General features: G+C 45.0%; 1 protein-coding gene across 2 annotated transcripts in view; it reads right to left on the reverse strand.

Annotated features, from left to right (window-relative positions):
• Positions 1 to 485: 485 nt before the first annotated feature.
• The window catches only part of LOC108717191 (structural maintenance of chromosomes protein 6), a 72,320-nt gene continuing 51,524 nt past the window's right edge, over positions 486 to 21,281 (reverse strand). For both annotated transcript variants that reach the window (XM_018264026.2, XM_041563564.1), the window contains 5 exons: positions 15,741 to 15,866; positions 13,330 to 13,435; positions 5,686 to 5,838; positions 2,257 to 2,354; positions 486 to 764 (listed from right to left, as the gene is read on the reverse strand). In XM_018264026.2, the coding sequence (XP_018119515.1) occupies positions 626 to 764; positions 2,257 to 2,354; positions 5,686 to 5,838; positions 13,330 to 13,435; positions 15,741 to 15,866 (622 nt within the window). In that variant the 3' untranslated portion in view covers positions 486 to 625. The remainder of the gene's footprint in view (positions 765 to 2,256; positions 2,355 to 5,685; positions 5,839 to 13,329; positions 13,436 to 15,740; positions 15,867 to 21,281) is intronic.

The following is a 21,281-nucleotide window of genomic DNA, read 5'->3' on the forward strand; positions in this document are numbered from 1 at the left end:
TGAGGGGGTGCGGGCCCTGGCCCGCTCGCACCCCCTGCTCCCCCGGTAGTTCCGCCACTGATTCTGCCATTTTCAGCAGGATTCGGATTCAGCTGAATCCTTGTGCCTGGCCGAACCGAATCCGAATCTTTGAAATCATGTGACTTTTTGTCACAAAACAAGGAAGTAAAACATTTTCCCCACCCCCTCACTGATTTGCATATGCAAATTAGGGTTCTGATTCGGTTCGGTATTCACCTGAATATTTCAAAAAGGATTCGGGGTTTGGCCTTATCCGAAAAAGTGGATTCTGTGCATCCCTAATAGCAACCAAGAAGATTAAAAAAAATGGTGACCAGTAACCAGTGATTGGTTACTAGAGATGACTAGTCCTGTAACAAACTTTGCACCTTCTATGAAGATGTGTTTAACATGGATGAATGTTCACAGTCAAGTAACTCAAAGCAACCAATCAGCAATTTACAGTATAATAAAAAGAATCATTAGACAGGATGGAATAGTTTATATGAGTTAAACAAAGGGAACTTTTGTACCTGGTGGGAAGAATTACAGGACATTATTTATGTATAAAGAAGTGAATATAAAATTACAAACAACTGATATAAAATCACAGGCCAAAATGGAACTACAGAGCAAGGTCAGGAGGGTCGATATATTCCTCATCTTCTGCCTCTTGGTTTAATGGCCGGAAAGAGAGTGTTGTTTGCCCCCGTTCAGGATCTTTCATTCGAAGAATTCTGACGAGGCTGCTAGAAGGTAAGGAGCTGCACAGATACAATAGGAAATATTATAGTATTACAGTGATGAAAGTACCAACACACTTGCATTCTATATCACAAAGGTTTATTTGAAACTATATATATATATATATATATATATATATATATATATATATATATATATATATATATATATATATATATATATATATATATATATATATACAGTATATATATGTATGCTCATGCTAGCGGTCGGCAGATTGCTGATTGATGTGGAATACATTTTGATATTGTCTTTAATCCACTGTAAATTTTAACTGAAATTTTAAACAGATATATATGTAATACAGGTAAAATGTATCTGATACTGTATGTCTGGCTACTAGTTGCATGGGTGGGCAACAGAAACATACAACAGATCACACTTACTGCTTGTTTTTCCTTCCCTGAACTGCTTCTTTCTGTGCCTCTCTGTCCTTTTCCTTTCCCCACTCCCCTCCCTGCAGTGTTTATTTCTCTCCCTCTCTGCCCTGTTCATTGAACCCCCTCTCTGCCCTGTTCATTTAACCTCCTCTCTGCCCTGTTCATTTAACCCCCTCTCTGCCCGGTTGTTTAACATCCTCTCTGCCCTGTTCATTTAACCCCCTCTCTGCCCTGTTCATTTAACCCCCTCTCTGCCCTGTTCATGTAACCCCCTCTCTGCCCTGTTCATTTAACCCCCTCTCTGCCCTGTTCGCTGTCCTTCCTCCTCCCTTCACTGCTTGTTCCTCTCCCTTGTCCTGCTATGATTGGGAAAAAAAGAAAAGAAAACTGCTGTATAAATTAAACATAATCTGCTACTGAAAGTTTTTTATTCTTTTATTTACAATTTGAATGGTTTCTTATTTAAGAAAAGACTCAAATCAGTGAGTTCAGGGTTAACAACCCAAAAACTCAAAATTAGAAACTCGAATCGATTGAATTGATCAAGTTTTGGGCAAACCCCCTCCAAAAAAACTCTAACATCATGAAGGTTATTGACATCTTCAAATGGTTCGAGGGACCTCTGCCATCAACTTCTACATGACCTCGACAGGTTTCAGATGGTGTATTTTCGAGCTATTCCAAGGGTCAGGGTACAATAAATCTCAAAAAATTAAATTTAAAAAAAAAAACAACGGTAAAAATTCAAGGTTTTTTTTTAACCTGAAAAATAGATTTTTGCCCAAAAAACTCTCGAAAACTGGAACCTTAATAAATTTGCCCCATAATGTTGAAAGGTAAGTGTTTCAGTATGACTTCAAAGGAGCTCCTATTTTTGTCAAAGTTGGCTGGGATCCTTTAAGGGGACTGACCCAGAGTAGATCTTTGCCTCCAATCTCCAGCACATTTAGTAATAAATAAGCGTAAAAAACACGAGCGGAGTTGATCGCAGTTTGTAGCAGAAAATATTGAGATAAATTCAGACTTTGATAAATAACCCCCTTATTGTCCACATCATAGTGCACTAAGCAGCCTCTGTGTAATGGAATGATGAGAGATCACACTCAATTACCTCATATTCTGTGGGGTTAGAAATATAAACTGCCGAAACCTCTGTGAATCTGCAAATTTCAGCATCATATCCATTGATATTCTTCTGTTCACCATATCCTGCACAAAATGAGAGGCTTTAAGAGAATATTCATAACTATATATATATATGCACAGCCATTGCCAAATATTGGGCAAGATGATCAGTAAGTGCTGGGCAATTACCTACAGGAGGATCTCTGGCTATACCACATAATTTGATTTTCTAATTTTGATGGGTAGGGTTTATTCTGATTCAAATTGCTGAAAATAATATAAACTATACCCCAAAGGGCATTCAACATATTCTGACTAGGCCCAGGTTACAAAATCTAACGAGGATCTTCCAAGAAATCATTTGGGATGGCCAGTGCTCCATCTGTACACTTGGCCCTAGAAAGGCATCCGGTTTGCCTTTCCTTTTAGCATATAATGGTTAAAGAATACAAGTCTAATTTGTCTTAAAGGACCAGTAACATAAAAAAAATTTTTTTTAAAAAATTCGTTATAATACAACAAAAAAAACCACCAGGACAAATTAAAATTTCAAAATTGCAAAGCCTTTATTAAGAAATAACTTACCGAAACTCCACTTCCTGTCCTCTTCAGAAACGGCGATATTGCGACCATCCATAGTGCGGTGCTGGATTTGTCCTCCCTGGCTATCTCCCATAGTCTACTGACAGCAGGAAGACGGTGCTGGAAAGCGGACGGCTGGATGAAGAGCTGAAGTGCCTGGTGTGTTCCCGGAACATCCTTGTGCAGAGCAGCGCGCCTCTGGGGAGATCTTGCAGGGACTCAGCCTCCTACTAACCCGGCCCTGCAGCAGCAGGCGATTCTTAGCGAGAGTGCCCCAGGCGGGTGGCAGGGCACACAGACATCGCAGACTGTCTCTTCATCCCCTCTGGGGCGCATCTATCAGCGCAGGAGAGTTACATCGCTCAGATACAAGAAGCGGTGTGCGGCTGGTGCCGGTGTCTGTGTGAGGCGCAAGAGTGAGCGCACACCGACAGCCGCACACTTTTTTTACAGGCAGCAGCAGCACACCCTGTCCCCTCCTTTCACCTCCATCGCTCCGGCTTTGAACCAAAAGGGGAAATCGGTACAATCCCAGCAGCCTCTCTCCAGAGCGGGACTAAGGAGGCTTCCGAGCAGCGGCGCGATGCAGATTACAATCTGTGCATGAAAAAGGCGAGTGCTGCTGCTGCCTCTGAAAAAAGTGTGCGGCTGTCGGTGTGCGCTCACTCTTGCGCCTCACACAGACACCGGCACCAGCCGCACACCGCTTTTAGTATTTGAGCGATGTAACTCTCCTGCGCTGATAGATGTGCCCAGAGGGGATGAAGAGACAATCAGCGATGTCTGTTTGCCCTGCCACCCGCCTGGGGCACTCTCGCTTAGAATCGCCTGCTGCTGCAGGGCCGGGTTAGTAGGAGGCTGAGTCACCGCAAGATCTCCCCAGAGGCGTGCTGCTCTGCACAAGGATGTTCCAGGAACACACAGGGCACTTCAGCTCTTCATCCAGCCGTCCGCTTTCCAGCACAGTCTTCCTGCTGTCAGTAGACTATGGGAGCTAGCCAGGGAGGACAAATCTAGCACCGCACTATGGATGGTCGCCATATCGCCGTTTCTAAAGGCTTTGCGATTTTGAAATTTTAATTTGTCTTGGTGTTTTTTTTTTGTTGTATTCTAACGAATTTTTTAAAAAAATTTTTTGATGTTACTGGTCCTTTAAAGTGGACCTGTCACCTACACATAAAAAGCTGCATAATGAAAGTCCTTTGCAAATTAAATATGAAACCCCAAAAAATTTTTTCATTAAAACATCCATACCTGTTATAAAGGTGTTTAAATATCTAAACTGTCAATCAAATATTACCTGCCCCGCCTCTATGCCCGTGGCATAGAGGAGGGGCAGTCAATTACTTTCACTTTCCATTCAGCACTTCCTACATGTCACTGCTCTCCTCACATTCCCCCTTCCCTCCTCAGGCTCTATAATTGTGTAGGGCACTGCAAATGGACATTAGGTCCCCCATTCTCGGGGTGATACACAATTTCCCTTAATAACTGTGTCCACAAAATGGCTGCTGCCTGCTTGCTGTGATTGTATAATTCCAAGACAGAAGGAAACAAAATTTAAATAATAAATACAGTGTAAGTAAAGTTTATTTTGCTCAACTAACATGATAGAAAAGAATTTGAAATTATTTCTTAGGATGACAGGTCCCCTTTAAAGGGATTCTTTTTATGGTGTCATTCTTATTTCTAAATGACACAGTTTACTCTGTAAATACTCATACCATATAAAATTGCATTCCTGAACCAACAAGTATATTTTTTAGCTGTAATATTGGTGTGTCATTTTGCCTGGTCATGTGCTTTCAGAAAGAGCCAGTGCTGTACTATGGTCACTATGGTACTATGGCTTTCTGGCAGGCTGTTGTTTATACTACTCAGTGTAACTGAGGGAGTCGCAGTGGGACATGGATTTTTACTGTTCTGCTGATGGGCTGCTGGGGGAAAGGGAGGGGGGTGATATCACTCCAAGTTGCAGTGTAGCAGTAAAGAGTGACTGATCAGAGCACTAGTCACATGACTGGGGGTAACTGGGAAACTGAAAATATGTCTAGCCCCATGTCAGATTTCAAAATTGAATATAAAAAGATCAGTTTGCTCTTTCAGTTCTGGAGCAGCACTATTAACTAATTTGTTTTGGGGGAAAAAACAGTTTTCCCGTAACAGTATCCCTTTACAGGAAACTGCCATATTAAAGGAGAACCCTAAAAATGAATAGGGCTAAAAAATTGCATATTTTATATAATGACCTTATTGCACCAGCCTAAAGTTTCAGCTTGTCAATAGCAGCAATGATCCAGGACTTCAAACTTGTCACAGGGGGTCACCATCTTGGAAAGTGTCTGTGACACTCACATGCTCAGTGGGCTCTGATTGGCTGTTGAGAAGCTAAGCTTAGGGCTCGTCACTAATTATCCAGCAGAAAATGAGCTTCCCCTGTAATATAAGCTGATGCTACAGGGCTGATTATTAAATTCTGATGCTAATTGCACTGGTTTCTGTGCTGCCATGTAGTAATTATCTGTATTAATTACTAATCAGCCTTATATTGTGACATTTCTATTCTATGTGTACTGTATATTGTGAGTGGGTCCCTAAGCTCAGTAAGTGACAGCAGCACAGAGCATGTGCAGTGAATCAGCAGAAAAGAAGATGGGGAGCTACTGGGGCATCTTTGAAGACACAGATCTTTACTGCTACTGCTTTAAGGGCTGTGATTGCCTTGGGCTGGTACAGAAGCCCAAAACCTAACGTACAACATTTCTAGCTACTTCTTTAGTTTAACTTTCCTTGTCCTCAGGGTAAATGTTGAATAAGCAATGTAACATCTCACCATGTAGACGTCAAACTCATCCAAGCACCTGAAGGGAGACTCTGCAATTGACCAGAGAGAGAGGATAAAACACACGGTGGAGAATGATCGCTCTCCCCCAGAAAGACACTTCATATCACTCAGTTCTGCCTTGTTCCCTTCTCCTGGTTGGACCTGCAATAAGAACATTGGAGGTTAAGAAGTCCTAAAACACACAGTAAATAATAAGTTACGTAGCTCCAATATTGAAAGATCTATGCACTCTCGCTGTATACCACACTACAAATGTACAGGGCTTGATGAGAAGCTACAGGATACTTTAATGAAAAGGAACGATACTTAGGAATATTCAAATTAACTTACTGTTGTATATGAAATGGGAGTTCACTAGTGTTCAGCGAATTTCTCCCGTTTAGCTTGGTTGCTATAGGTCACTGCACCTGGGCAAACTTAGTGCCTTTTATTACATAACCCTATTTGGCTTTAGTTATTTGTTTTCCCCATGGGCATTCTTTTTCATTTTTGATGCTCTCTATCCTGCATATTTGTTTCAATCATGTGTGAATCATAATACAGGTATGGGACCTGTTATCCAGAATACAGAATGGGACCTGGGGCTTTCTGTAATTTAGATCTTTACACCTTAAGGGGCAGATTTATCAAGGGTCGAAAGTGAAAATTCTAAGTAAATAAAAAAATCTGAATTTCGAGCTATTTTTCTGTACTTCGACTAGGTAATAGTCCAAATTCGATTTGAATTTGAAAAAAATTTGAATATCAAAATTTATCATGTACTGTCTCTTTAAAAATTTGACTTTGACCATTCGCCATCTAAAATCTGCCAAATTGCTGTACCTCCTAGAACCCATTTGGAGTCAATCGGTGGACTTTGAAAAATCTACGTTGTTTTTTTAAAAAAAATTAGGATCGAATACGATGTTACTTCGTTTCGAACGATTCGAATTCAAACAAATACGGCCTATTCACCCGCAGAAAAAAAACGTTGAATTTTTAAATAAATTTCGGTTGGTCTTCAAAAAACTCCCATTACTTCGAAATTCGACCCTTGATAAATCTGCCCTTAAGTCTACTAGAAAATCAAGTAAAGGTTAAATAAACCCAATAGGCTGGTTCTGCTACCGAAAAGGATATCTAAGTTTGGATCAAGTACTGTTTTATTATTACGGAGAAAAAGGAAATCATTTTTAGAAATAGATAGGATTATTTGAATAAAATGCAGTCTATGGGAGAAGGCCTTCCTGTAATTCGGAGCTTTCTGGATAATGGGTTTCCGGATAACGGATCCCATACCTGTATTTGAAAAAAAAAAAAGTTTGTTACAGTGAGAGCTGTGAAGTTGTGGAATTTTTCTCCCTGAAGTTGCAGATACATTAGATAGCTTCAAGACAAAGAGATTAGAAGGAGTTTTAGGTAAATGGTGAAAACCAGATAATCAAATCCATACACAGTTGACAATCCATTCATAATGAATACTTGGACAGTAAAATATCCCTTAAAGGGCCGAGTGAAAAGAAAAAACCTACAGTGTTATATATGTAGCTTTTGCCAGATAGTTATAAATTACTTATGCCGACCAACTTACTAGACAAAGGGTCAGATTCAATTCAGTGAGAAAAAGGTTTATCACTTGAAAACCTATGGAAGAGATTCAATTTGAGATGCAATCAAATTCAGAAGAACTTATCTCACTGTTTATCACGTGAAAACTCATGGACGAGATTCAATTTGAGATGCAATTCAATTCAGACAAACTTCTCACTGTTTATCACGTGAAAACCTTTGGAAGAGATTCAATTTGAGATGCAATCCAATTCAGAAAAACTTATCTCACTGTTTATCACGTGAAAACTCATGGACGAGATTCAATTTGAGATGCAATTTAATTCAGAAGAACTTATCTCACTGTTTATCACGTGAAAACCTTTGGAAGTGTCAAGACCGCCGGGAGCGCGAGGAGTCGCGTCCGCTCCCGGCGGCGAAGATTCCAAGATGGCGGCGCCCAGGCAACCCACGTGGGTTCCGACGCCGGCGCCGTGACGTCAGCGCGGCGCGACGGTCGCAGGCGCGCTGACGCTGGCGCAAGGGCGCCAAATTCAAACATAAAAGGACGCCTGAGGCGCCAAGATGGCGCCCGAAAATAGGATTCTGTTCCCTGAGAGTTTCCTGGGTTCCCTTGCTGTTTTCCCTGCTTATATCTGCCTGATTCCTTGTTGTGACCCCTTGCCTGGACCTGGACTTCGCTGATACTCTGCCTGCCATTGACCCCCTGCCTGGCTCTGGACTTTGTTTGTATTCCGCCTGTCTTTTGACCTGTGCTTGGACTTTGTTTATTCTCTTGTCTTACCCCTGGATACCACGACCCTGATCCCTCCTGAGGGGCTTCCTCCTAGATCCGGACTACTCCCCAGAGGGGGCTCCCGGCTCCCTGACATTATTTTCGGGCCATGGATCCTTCTGAGGAAGCCACACCTCACGTCGGACGAGCGCTCCGCGGACTGGCATCCCGCATGGAGGACTACGAAAACCAGCAGGTTCGCATTGGGCAAGCACTCGATGTCCTGCTAGCTCAAGTGCCTTCTACGCCCTCCGCTGCTCCACTTACTGGAGATCCCCCCATGGCGGCAGCCTCTACGAACGTGAGCTACCCGACAGGTGAGCCTCGCATTCCACCTCCCCCTCGCTTCAGTGGGGACCCACAAGCCTGCAGGGGATTTGCCACACAATGCCAAATTCAATTTGAGTTCCAACCCACACAGTTTCCAAGTGAGCGTTCCAAGGTGGGTTATGTGATGTCTCGATTGGAAGGCAAGCCACTGGAGTGGGCAACGTCTCTTTGGGAGAAGAATTCCCCGGTGACTTATGATGTTAAAGACTTTCTCCAAGCTTTTCGCACAGTCTTTGATGCTCCAGGTCGGGTTACGAACGCCCCTGCCCGTCTCTTGCAGCTCCGACAGGGAAGCCGCAGTGTCAATGAGTACGCTATAGACTTCCGAACACTGATGGCGGAGACTTCCTGGTGTGATGACGCTTATAAGGCCGTATACTACCAAGGCCTATCCATCCGCATCAAAGATGATCTCGTCTCCAGAGAGACTCCTGACACCCTGGAAGGACTGATTGCTCTATCTATTAAGGTGGACACCCGTCTCAGAGAACACCAGGTGGAGAGAGAGCGCAGCAGACGATTTTCTCCCATATTGGCCCCTCGCTTTTAAAGGCCGATTCTACAAGCACCCACTGTCCCTGTGACTCATGTGTCCACGTCTCCCCAGGAGGAACCTATGCAAGTAGGAAAGGCTCGCCTCTCCGAGCAGGAAAGACTCCGAAGACGTATGGCAGGTCTCTGTTTGTACTGTGGTGGGCTTTCCCATTTTGCCAACGCCTGTCCTGCCAAAGCCAAGAGTTTTGTACCCCGAGGTATGTTTCAGGTTTCTCATGTATGGGGCATCACTCGAAGGCCTCAGGAGAAGTATCAAGAAAATTCACGCAGACTTCTCCTTCCTTTGCAGATTCACCTGGCAAGTAAGTCTATCTTCGAAAGGGCCTTCCTTGACTCCGGAGCAGATGGCAATTTCATGGACGCCTTCTTTGCCGAACGCATGAAGATTCCCCTGCTTCCATTGTCTTCACCCCTGCGAATTACCGCCATAGATGACAAACCCCTGGAGTTTGAATTCGTCACAATGTTCACGGCGGAACTTTCTGTACAAGTTGGGGCGCTGCATCAAGAAAAACTTTCTTTCTTCATCATTCCCTGCCCTTCTACTCCAGTAATATTGGGTCTTCCGTGGTTACGTCTGCACAACCCCACTATAGACTGGTCCACTGGGCAGATCTCTCGTTGGAGTTTATTTTGCCTGCAACATTGCCTTCCGCCAAGACCCCTTGAGAAGGTGAATGTCTCCACTGCGGAACTAAAGACTTTGCCCTCCATTTACAAGGGATTTTCCGATGTGTTTTGTAAAAAGTCTGCAGAGTTCCTTCCCCCACATCGCTCCTACGACTGTCCGGTTGAACTCCTGCCAGGAGCTATGCCCCCCAGAGGGCGCACCTACCCTCTCTCTCCTGCAGAGACTACCGCTATGAAGGAGTACATCCAAGAAAATCTCCAGCGGGGGTTTATCCGCCCTTCTACCTCTCCTGCAGGGGCTGGGTTCTTCTTCGTGGAGAAGAAGGACGGAGGCCTTCGGCCTTGTATAGACTATCGGGGTCTGAATAAGATCACCGTGAAAAACAGATACCCTCTGCCCCTGATTGCCGAGCTCTTTGACCAGCTGAAAGGGGCAAAGATTTTCTCCAAGTTGGATCTCCGGGGGGCCTACAACCTCATTCGCATCCGGGAGGGTGACGAATGGAAGACGGCATTCAACACTCGGGATGGGCACTATGAATATCTCGTTATGCCCTTCGGCCTATGCAATGCCCCTGCCGTCTTCCAGGAGTTTGTTAATGATGTGTTCCGAGATCTCCTAGGAAGGTTCGTAGTCGTATACTTGGACGACATCCTGATCTTTTCCAAGGACCTTGAAAGTCATCGCTCCCAGGTGAAGGAGGTACTCTCTCGTCTGAGGAAGAACTCTCTCTTCGCCAAGTTGGAGAAGTGTGTTTTCGAGGTATCCAAGATCCCCTTCCTAGGATACATTATCTCTCCAGAGGGATTTGAGATGGACCCCGTGAAAGTGTCGGCCATCCAGGAGTGGCCTCTCCCACTGAGTACCAAAGCAATCCAGAGATTCGTCGGATTTGCTAATTATTATCGACAGTTCATCCGGGGGTTCTCTTCCCGCATTGCACCTATCCTGGCCCTCATCCGGAAAGGGGGTAAACCCAGCCTGTGGCCTCCATCTGCCATAGAAGCCTTTCAGTCCTTGAAAGAGGCCTTCACGTCCGCTCCTGTTCTTCGACATCCCAATCCTGCACTACCCTTCTGCATCGAAGTTGATGCTTCTGAAGTCGGAGCCGGAGCTATCCTGTCTCAGAGACACTCCTCTGATGGAAAATTGCACCCCTGTGCGTTTTTCTCCAAGAAGTTCTCATCCGCAGAGCAGAACTATGATGTCGGAAATCGAGAACTCTTGGCAGTCAAGCTTGCCCTTGAAGAATGGCGTCACCTCCTGGAGGGTTCTGAAATTCCTGTCCAGATTTTCACTGATCACAAGAATCTGGAGTTCATACAGTCCCTCAAGAGGCTAAATCCCAGACAAGCCAGGTGGGCCCTTTTCTTTTCCCGATTTAACTTTGTTTTGACTTATCGCCCAGGTTCCAAGAATTTGAAGGCCGACGCCTTGTCTCGTAGCTTCACTCCGGTGGACCGTGACCCTGAAAGACTGGAACCAATCATTCCACCAGTCAAGATCATTGCCTCTCTGTATCCCCAATTTGCCGACCAGATTCTGGCTGGGCAGTCCTCGGCTCCTCAAGATACTCCGATTGGCATGGCCTTCGTCCCTCCAGAACTTCGCCTGGCCATCCTGCAACAAACCCACTGCTCCAGGCAAGCTGGACATCCTGGTCCGGCCAAGACCCTTGAACTCTTGAGGCGCCTAGTCTGGTGGCCTGATATCCGCAAGGATGTAAAGGACTTTGTGGCTGCTTGTAATGTCTGCGCCACTTCTAAGCCTAGCCATTCCCGCCCCAGCGGGTTGTTACAGCCTTTGCCGGTACCCTCTCGTCCATGGACGCACCTCTCTATGGACTTTATTGTCGAACTTCCTCCCTCCGGTGGGAATACTGTGATCTGGGTTGTTATTGACCGCTTCAGCAAAATGGCCCATTTCATCCCTTTGAAGAAGTTACCCTCTGCGGTGGAATTATCCCAACTCTTTATTAAGTACATCTTCCGCCTGCATGGTTTCCCGGTGGAGATCGTCTCCGACAGAGGCACCCAGTTTACCGCCAAGTTCTGGCGTTCCCTATGTAAAGATTTGGGAATAACACTTCAATTTTCGTCTGCCTACCACCCGCAGACGAATGGGGCAGCTGAACGTGTGAACCAAGCCTTAGAACAGTTCCTGAGGAACCACGTGTCTCTTTGCCAGGATGATTGGGCTGACCTCCTCCCGTGGGCGGAGTTTGCTCATAATAATGCATGTCATTCCTCCACAGGAAGGTCTCCGTTTATGGTGGTGTATGGACAGCACCCTCAAGCCTTTCCTCAGGATTTCGTGTTGTCGGACGTCCCGGCTGCAGATGATCTGGCAGCCCATATGCTTGCTATTTGGGCTGCAACCAAGTCTAATCTGGAGAAGAGTGCTCTAGTCCACAAGACTTTCGCGGATCGCCGTAGAAGGCCCTCTCCTCCCTACAAGGTGGGTGATAGTGTCTGGCTCTCTTCCAGGAATATTCGCTTGAAGGTGCCATCTCCCAAGTTGGGTCCGAAGTTCCTGGGTCCGTTCCCCATCTCGGAGATAATTAACCCTGTAGCCATCAGACTTCAACTCCCACCAGAGATGAGAATCCCCAACGTGTTCCACGTCTCCCTGGTGAAGCACACCATCTCTAACCGTTTCTCTGATGTCCAATCTCCTCCTCCTGCCGTCTCTGTAGAGGGTCAACAAGAATTCGAGGTGGAGAGAATCCTTGATTCCAGAATCTCCAGAGGGTCCCTTCAATACCTCATCCATTGGAAGGGCTTTGGCCCCGAAGAATGCTCTTGGGAGGGACACCGCGATGTGCATGCTCCTCGTTTGGTAAGAGACTTCCACTCCAAGTTTCCCCAGAAACCAAGTCCCGGTGGTCCTGAGGCCCCCCGTGAGGGGGGGGTACTGTCAAGACCGCTGGGAGCGCGAGGAGTCGCGTCCGCTCCCGGCGGCGAAGATTCCAAGATGGCGGCGCCCAGGCAACCCACGTGGGTTCCGACGCCGGCGCCGTGACGTCAGCGCGGCGCGACGGTCGCAGGCGCGCTGACGCTGGCGCAAGGGCGCCAAATTCAAACATAAAAGGACGCCTGAGGCGCCAAGATGGCGCCCGAAAATAGGATTCTGTTCCCTGAGAGTTTCCTGGGTTCCCTTGCTGTTTTCCCTGCTTATATCTGCCTGATTCCTTGTTGTGACCCCTTGCCTGGACCTGGACTTCGCTGATACTCTGCCTGCCATTGACCCCCTGCCTGGCTCTGGACTTTGTTTGTATTCCGCCTGTCTTTTGACCTGTGCTTGGACTTTGTTTATTCTCTTGTCTTACCCCTGGATACCACGACCCTGATCCCTCCTGAGGGGCTTCCTCCTAGATCCGGACTACTCCCCAGAGGGGGCTCCCGGCTCCCTGACAGGAAGAGATTCAATTTGAGATGCAATCCAATTCAGAAAAACTTATCTCACTGTTTATCACGTGAAAACTCATGGACGAGATTCAATTTGAGATGCAATCCAATTCAGAAAAACTTCTCACTGTTTATCACGTGAAAACTCATGGACGAGATTCAATTTGAGATGCAATCCAATTCAGACAAACTTATCTCACTGTTTATCATGTGAAAACTCTATTGAAGTCTATAGGAAAAAACTATAACTGAATTTGGAGAAAAGATTTTTCCTTGAACTGAATCTTGTCCATGAGTTTTCAAATGATAAACCATGAGATAACTTTTTCTCCCTCAATTGAATCTGGCCCAAAGATTGATGCATGGATTCTTTATTAAGGACTTACTGTTATTGACAGAGTCTCATCCTTATGGTCGAATTGTATCTTGCCAGAGTAGGCCCTCTGTGATAGCAACCAGTTAAAGTAACACTTGCACCGGAGAGTAAGGCTCCTTAAATGAATAAAGGTGAAAACAAAGTAAAGGACATTGTTTTTTAAATATTAAATAACTCAATATCATATTTAAAACACTGACCATGTCTTGAACTGCTCTCTGTTTTGGAAACCTATGAAGATTATGTGAAATGTTGAAAGTTTCCACACTTGGGTAACGTAAAGCAGGTCATGGGCGTGGAGATATATCCTTATATCCGACGAACGCTTGTTTGTTGCAATATACCGACCTACCACTAACCATTTAGATCAAATGAAGTAGTAAATAGAACAAATCGGATGATGTTCTGCCCATTAATTCAAAGACAGCAATCGTGCGAAATTTATCAATGTTGTTACTACTGGGGGGCCAATCTGGTGAACCAAACCAGGCAACATATACTATTAAAAACGTATTCATAAGGATGGGGGTGAAGTATGGCCACTGGGGTTCATCTAATCCCTGATCTAGTCTACACCAATGCAGTAACACACAGCAACCAGGCATTTGCTTTTAGACTATGCAGTAGACTGCTTAAAGCTAGTTGGGTGCTCAGTTTTGAGTAGCTTTAATTTAGAAGTTGGTTAGCTTTGAGGCAAAAACATGGGAATATGTCTATACAGGGCTGCCATCAAGGGGGCACATGAGGTACATTTGTACTGGGCCCAAAGGGGGGCGAGGTTGCACTGCAGTTTTCGATTTAACCAGGCCCTCCATGACAGCACCAAACCGCTGAAGTCCTGAAGAGCCGAAGCTGTGAACAGGGCCGAAGTTGAAGCCCTGAAGCCGTGAAAATACCCGAAGCCATGAAAGGAGCCTAAGGTAAGTTTTACTGAAAATCAGTGTGGTTTCTATTTTATTAAACCCCTGGCCACCAATGTAATATTTTAATACTATATAGGCCCCTGGCCACCAATGTTTTTTTTTTTTTAATATTCTAATAGCCCCTGGCGCCAATGTTTTTTTTTAAAATGTATGGGGGGGCTGGCCACCAATGTTTTTTTGAAAACTTTTATGGGCAGTGCTGGTTTTACATTGCAGCAGTGGCGTAACTAGATGTTGCTGGGCCCCACAGCAAATTAATTTTAGGGCCCCAAAGATATCCAGTGTTTGTCCTGTTTTACCAATATATGTTCAAATTGCTCATCAATGAGAGCCTCATGGGGCCCCCTGTACCTCCCTGCAGCCGCAGGGTCTGCTTCCTCTGTAGTTACGCCCCTGCATTGCAGGCACCCCTAGGCCCACTGCCGTTCATCGCCCCTGTCCCCTCCCCTTTATTTGTTCATCATTGGGACCGGAGCAATGGGGATTGGTGCATGGGAAATTTAAAAAATTATTGTATCTCCAGCATATCCCCAGTGTTTTTGAACCAATATGGGTGTGGTTGGGCAGCATGCCGCCCCCTAAAATTCTGCCGCCCTAGGCCTGGGCCTAGGTGGCCTTTCCACAAATCCCGGCCTGTTTATGGGGGCCCTGGTGCCTTTTGTTTTTAACTTATAATGGGTTCCTGAACACCAATGGCTTTTTATAACTTGGGGTGGTTTACTGTTTTTAGTGCTTTCTTTGTGGCCTTTTTACTGTGGTCTGGGGTGGGCGAGATCTGGGGGGCACTTGGGGGGCTGGGTCAGGGCAGGCAGGGACCAGAGGGCCCAGAAAATTTTGTTGTACGGGGTCCCATGATTTCTGATGGCGGACCTTTGTCTATATATTTGGAAGATAAAGGTCAAATTGGCTTGCATCCCACATGCACCCACCTTTAGCTTTTGGGATACCGAAAGCAATTGCTTAATCTGTGGAAGGCAGGCAGGTTGATTTAATACACCAGCTGGCCTAAATAGATAAATATTATGTAATGTGGCTATCTATATGTGTAGCCACATGCCATTCTTTCATTGGTTTAGGTCAACTGCACTGAAATATGCCATGTAAACCAAGGCTACTGGCTGACTGCATCACAGTATTAAAAGCGTACCAATTAATTCTCTACCAATCAACACCTATAATTCTGTCTGGTAGTTGTCAGATGACAATGGAGGCACAAGTCATTCCTACTTTGCTGCTGCCTAAGCTAAATTATCATATAATTGAAATTTTGTTAGCTAATATGGAGTACAGTCCTCTTCTTCCCTGTATATCTGTATGAACAACTGTTTCCTCGAACTTTTTTTTAACATGAAAAAAAAAAAAAAATCTTATCAATCCTATATTTTGGAAGCAACACTGGCCTCTGCTAGTTCAGTTTGTCTACGAATAATGAAAGGCTCACTACGGTCAATGCAAAGTAAAGGAATAACTGTATGGCAAAATGCAGGAATACTCTTACCTCCGAAACTGCTTGTAACTCTGGCACCTTTGGGTCATAATTTCATCTAACGATCTGATAAATCTCTTCAGGTGCTTGACAATTCTATCTGCATCTTGATACCTTTCTTTTGCTTCATGGTATTGCCTTTGTCACAGAAAAAAAACACAATAAGGTCACAAATATATAAGCAGCTGCAGGAAAGGGGAGAACATAGTATGCCCAAATCATGCAGCATAGACAGATGGAAGACATATTTAAATGCCTTTCATTGATTTTAAAGTAAATACATTCTATCAAACGGGACCCGTCTCCCTTATCTTCAAGTCTGTGAGCTGGCAGGAAGGTCTGTACAGAAAGCAAATGTTCTGTTTTATTTTTCTTTCAGTTTAGAAGCAATTATTCCTTAGACAAATGCCCTATCAATCAAAGTCCTTTTCTTCTATTCTCCCACTCCTGAAGGCACTTAAAGAGATTCGGTCATGATTTTTTGGTATAGTTTTTATTTCTAAATTACACTGTTTGCACTGCAAATAATACACTTTACCATATAAAATTTAATTCCTGAACCAATTAGTGTGTTTTAGTTGTAATATTGGTGTGTAGGTGTATTTCAGGTCATTTAGCCTGGTCATGTACTTTTAGAAAAAGCCAGTGCTGCACTATGGAACTGCTTTCTGACAGGCTATTGTTTCTCCTACTCAATGTAACTGAATGTGTCGCAGTGGGACCTGAATTTTACTATCTTGTGTTAGGTAGCAGCTATCTGGTTACCTTCTCATTGTTCTGTTGTTAGGCTGCTGGAAGGGAGGGGGTGATATCACTCAAATTTGCAATACAGCAGTAGTGACTGAAGGGGGCGTGGCTATGTAAGGCGCGTAAAGAAGTTCCGTGCAGAAACCATCCTAAACTACCACCCCAGAACAATTCTTAGCATCAATTTACCCTAAACACTTGGGGAACTATTGACAGAGCAGTTCTATGAGTGCCCGCAGCCGAAGCCGCCGCTCACGGTCCCTCCAAATTGCCCCTAAGCAACAACGACGCCATTTTGACTAGACATGAGGACTGTGCTGACGCAGACACACATCCTGACATGTCTGAAGCCTCCGGTAAAAACCCAGAGCGGGTAACGGACATTTCACCCGAATCCAATATGCTTCTGGAAGCCATTAAGGAATCCCAGACGGCGATATTGCCCAGAATGGACGATCTTCGCGTTGCAATCCAAACAGAGATTGCACTGTTCCAGGCCTACATGGACAAAATTCGGGGCCGACATGGACAAAATTCGGGGCCGACTAACGGAGACTGAGCCCCGAATCAGCGAGGCGGAAGACACCCTGCACCAACACCAGCCGGTTGGATTTACAGCGTCAAGTTAAGCTGCTATCCCAGAGAGCGGAGGACGCAGAGAATAGAAAGCGGAGCAATAACGTACACATCATAGGCCTGCCTGAAGGAGCTGAAGGCCTAAATCTGGCTGATTTCACAGAGAAATGCATAGTATCTGATTATACCGCTGGTTCGACTCCTCTCTGTTTTATCTTCTCTTCCTCTACTTTTCCCTCCCTTTTTTCTCTCTTTCCCATTGATCTGTATCTCTTTTGTAGATGCATTGTTGTTAAACTCAATAAAAAGAAGTTTTTTAAAAAAAAGAGTGACTGAAGTTTATCAGAGCACAAGTCACATGACTGGGGACACGTGGGAAACTGACAATATGTCTAGGACCATGTCAGTTTTCAAAATTAAATATAAAAATATCTGCTGGAGCAGCACTATTAACTGATGCGCTTTGAATAAAACATGTTTTCCCATGACAGTATTCCTTTAAGGAATCTTGTGTAGCTTTCCTGAGAATATGCACGTCACCATTGTGTGACTGCTTTCTAATGTGATCACGCTTGATACTATTTTTGTGGATTCTCTATGGGCCCAGTTTAAGAATGCTCAAACATTTGGGTCCAAAAAGCACACAAGAGTTCCTAAACTCTTTGTCATGGCCGGCACCCAATACCAGAACAAATGCCAAGGACCCTGGTCTCGGCTCGGCTTCACCAGTAGTGTGACCATCTTTGGGCTTCGGGAGGAGCCCTCAGCTTGATTGGGTGCCACCTGGACTTAACAAGGGGTACAAGGCGAGGAGTTCTGGCAGGCAAAGGGGCATGACCGGATAGCAAGAGTCTTTGGGCAGAAGTCAAGGACAAGGCATCTGATGGAAACGGTACAGACCGGATCAGGACAGGCACATAGCAGAATCGTCAGGCAGACAAGGGGTCAAAACCAGTAAATCAGACAGACTGGATAAGGCAGAAGGATGGTCAGACAGGCTGGGTCGAGGCAGGCGGATATCAGAATCGTCAGGCAGGAAAGGGTCAAACCAGGTTGTCAATCAAAGGGTTAAGCAGGAATCGTTGTCGTAGGCAGGCAGGGTCAGGATACAGAATGCAGAATAGTCAGGAACAGGCTGGGTCAAACACGGATAATGAGTCAGGATAGCAAATTCAGGAACAGGTAGCAAAAAGCTCAGGAAACCTCAGGATATGATCCTATAACCCTAGCTACAGGTCTGAATGGGCCTTAAATAGGGATCCAATTGGCGCCAAAACGTGCTCAATTTCGCGCTGTTGCGCGCTGGCGCAATCACGCCGGCGTGCCTGCGCCTTTAAGAGACGCGCAGGCACGCCGCGCGCGCCCTAGGGATCCAAAAATGGCGCCGGCAAGGACAGGAGCGGCGCAGCGGGCATCCACGCCAGGGACGCGGCGTGACCCCGCTGCCCACTAGACCACCAGGGTAAGTTTCTTACATTCTTGCATGACTCCTTCCTTCAAATACCTTGGCTTTGTTCATGACCAAAAAATGAAAAGCTCGGGAGGTTTTAGGTGATTCTACTGCAAGAAACCATCAACAGTTTCTGAATTATGGATCACTAAACAACCAATATAAATTGTCAAGTTCGCCCTTCAACATTACGACATTAATTTAACCCTGTCAGTGGAAATGACACCTGCTTAAAATTTCTTCCAAAGAAACTCAAATTGTGATTTTACTCAACTCCAACAAAGGACAAGCTAAAAAGTCTTTCAAACTGCAAGTAACACCAATAACGTTGATTCAGAAATCTACTTTTGATAAAGAAAATTATGATGAAGATTTACACATTGTTCCAGTGGATGTTGAACAAGATGAGGCTTGTGTGCCAATTATTACAATAACTTTCATTAGTCACGGGCGTTTCACGAATTTATTCGCTGGCGGCGAATCGCGCAAATTCGCACCTGGCGAATAAATTCGCCCATCACTAAACAGAATCAAAAGAGCTTTCAGAACAGGCAACAAAAGGCGGACTGAATCTTTTGAACATTTTTAAACCATTTCCGCTGATATTATTAAAATGGCTCAGGGCACACTGTCTGCTTCATGGAATGATAGAGCTCACACTCTACCATCAAACATAGCATCTGTTTTAAGACCAGAAACAAATGAGGAATATTCATGATAAAATATAACCAAAGTGTCTAACAGCTGAACATGGTACTGTAAAAATAGTGAGTGATAGTCTTAAACATGAATCTAGGTAGGGTCTCACTCGTATGCACTGGAGCCTCAAGGTTGCTGCCATGATGGCGGAGGGCGACAAGGTGACTCCATTAGAAGCAGACCTGCCAAGGCTTCTAGAATCTCTGCCAAAGAAAGAGGACCTATTACAAATGTCGGCTGATATCAAGGCAGCACAAGAAAAAGCAGCTGCAGATATAAAGGCAGACATAAAGGCCCTCATACACTGCATTGACTCTATTAAACACGCGCAGAAAGAATTGGCGGAGAGAGTGCAATCTCACAATCGCCAACTGGAAAAACACGGGACATATACTGTATGGGACCTGAAACGTCAACTAGAAGATGCAGAAAATCACAGTCGCAGATGTAACCTTTCGCATCAGAGGTTTTCCAGAGGATATTGAGATGTCTAAAGCCAAAGCCCTGCTAATGGAACTATTTAACAAACTGCTCCAACAAGACAAATCTATGGACATCCCGATAGATCTAATACACCAAGCAGCAACGGCAAGAAGGGGACACCCCAGTGACATCCTGTGCTGCCTGCATAACTAAAGCACAAAGGAAAAGATCCTCCGGAGAGATTGGCTAACTGAGGGTGAAGGAAGACAACATAGAAATCTACCAAGATGTTGCTTTCTCAACTATACATCAGCGAAGACTGCTGAAGCCACTGCTAACATTATTTAAAGAACAGCAGCTCCGCTACCGATCAGGCTTTCCTTTCTCTTTACAGGTTTACAAAGGGGGCAGGATCCACATTCTCCGGGGATCCCACAACTGAACTTTGACTTGACTTGGGGCAGCTGGGAAATTGACAAAATGTCTAGCCCCATGTCAGATTTCAAAATTGAATATAAAAAAATCTGTTTGCTCTTTTGAGAAATGGATTTCAGGGCAGAATTCTGCTGGAACATCACTATAAACTGATTAATTTTGAAAAAATATTTTTTTCCCATGACAGTATCCCTTTAAACAGTCAATTATCCACAGACACAGGGGTGACCATTGTATCTTACAAGCAAAACATAAAATAAAACCTAGCCCACTGGGCACTACCTTCCAACTTTGGAGCAGTCCCTGACTAGACTGGGCCCCTTGTGGAGGACCAGCACAACAAAACAGTATTGTTTGGCTCACCCCTGTACTCACAGGACTCTTTCCTGGTAGTGTTTAGCCTCCTGGCTTCAGGCTCGGACTGGCAATCTGTGAATTCTGGCAAATGCCAGAGGGGCTGCTGTAAGATGCCATAGACAGTCACTATTTATTGGGCTGGTGGGGTGCTTTTTGGGCCTCTATGTGAGCTGTTTGGGCCTCTGTGTTCTTGAAATGACAGGGCCTGTTTTGATTCTCAGCCCAGACCTGCCTGGTTTACTCAATCTCTCTCTGAGAGTCACAACTTTGTCAGGGTCACAGGCTCCCTCTGCTTCATGCAGTATCCGGCGGCACCCCAGCTCCTCTGGGAGTTCTTTACACAGCCAGGTCTCCTACCTGCTGTGCCCTGCTGAGAGCCCCACTCTCACATTCCAATTAACTTTAAATATCCTTTCCACAGGACATCTTTCCTGTGTAAGGTGAACTCCAATGTCTGGACTGGATCTGCGGAATGGAGTCCCTGGCTACTGAAGTCTTTAAACAGAGCATGGATTCTCTGATTAATAACCCTTCCTGGAGCCTATCTCAGTCCCTGGGGAGAAAATAAAGGCTAAAGTGCCCTTTTTCCACCTTTTCCTCGTCACTCTACCACACCCCTTCGTTTTTACTTATATCTCTTTGCAGAATTAACACAGCGGAGCTCACGGGCGCCATCTTCCCGCGCTTCGGTAATTTTCGTGTCTTCTTCCTTCCCTTTGGCCATTTCCGTCACTTGTCAGTTGTCCTCAGTTGTTCAGGACTGGAATACTGCTACAACTGCGCATGCGCCAATACAGAGCTTACTTACCGAAAATTACCAAACCTTTGAAGTTGGCCCCTGTGAGCTCCGCTGCGCTGAATCTACA

Source organism: Xenopus laevis, chromosome 5L (genome assembly GCF_017654675.1).
Source record: "Xenopus laevis strain J_2021 chromosome 5L, Xenopus_laevis_v10.1, whole genome shotgun sequence".
NCBI lineage: Eukaryota > Metazoa > Chordata > Amphibia > Anura > Pipidae > Xenopus > Xenopus laevis.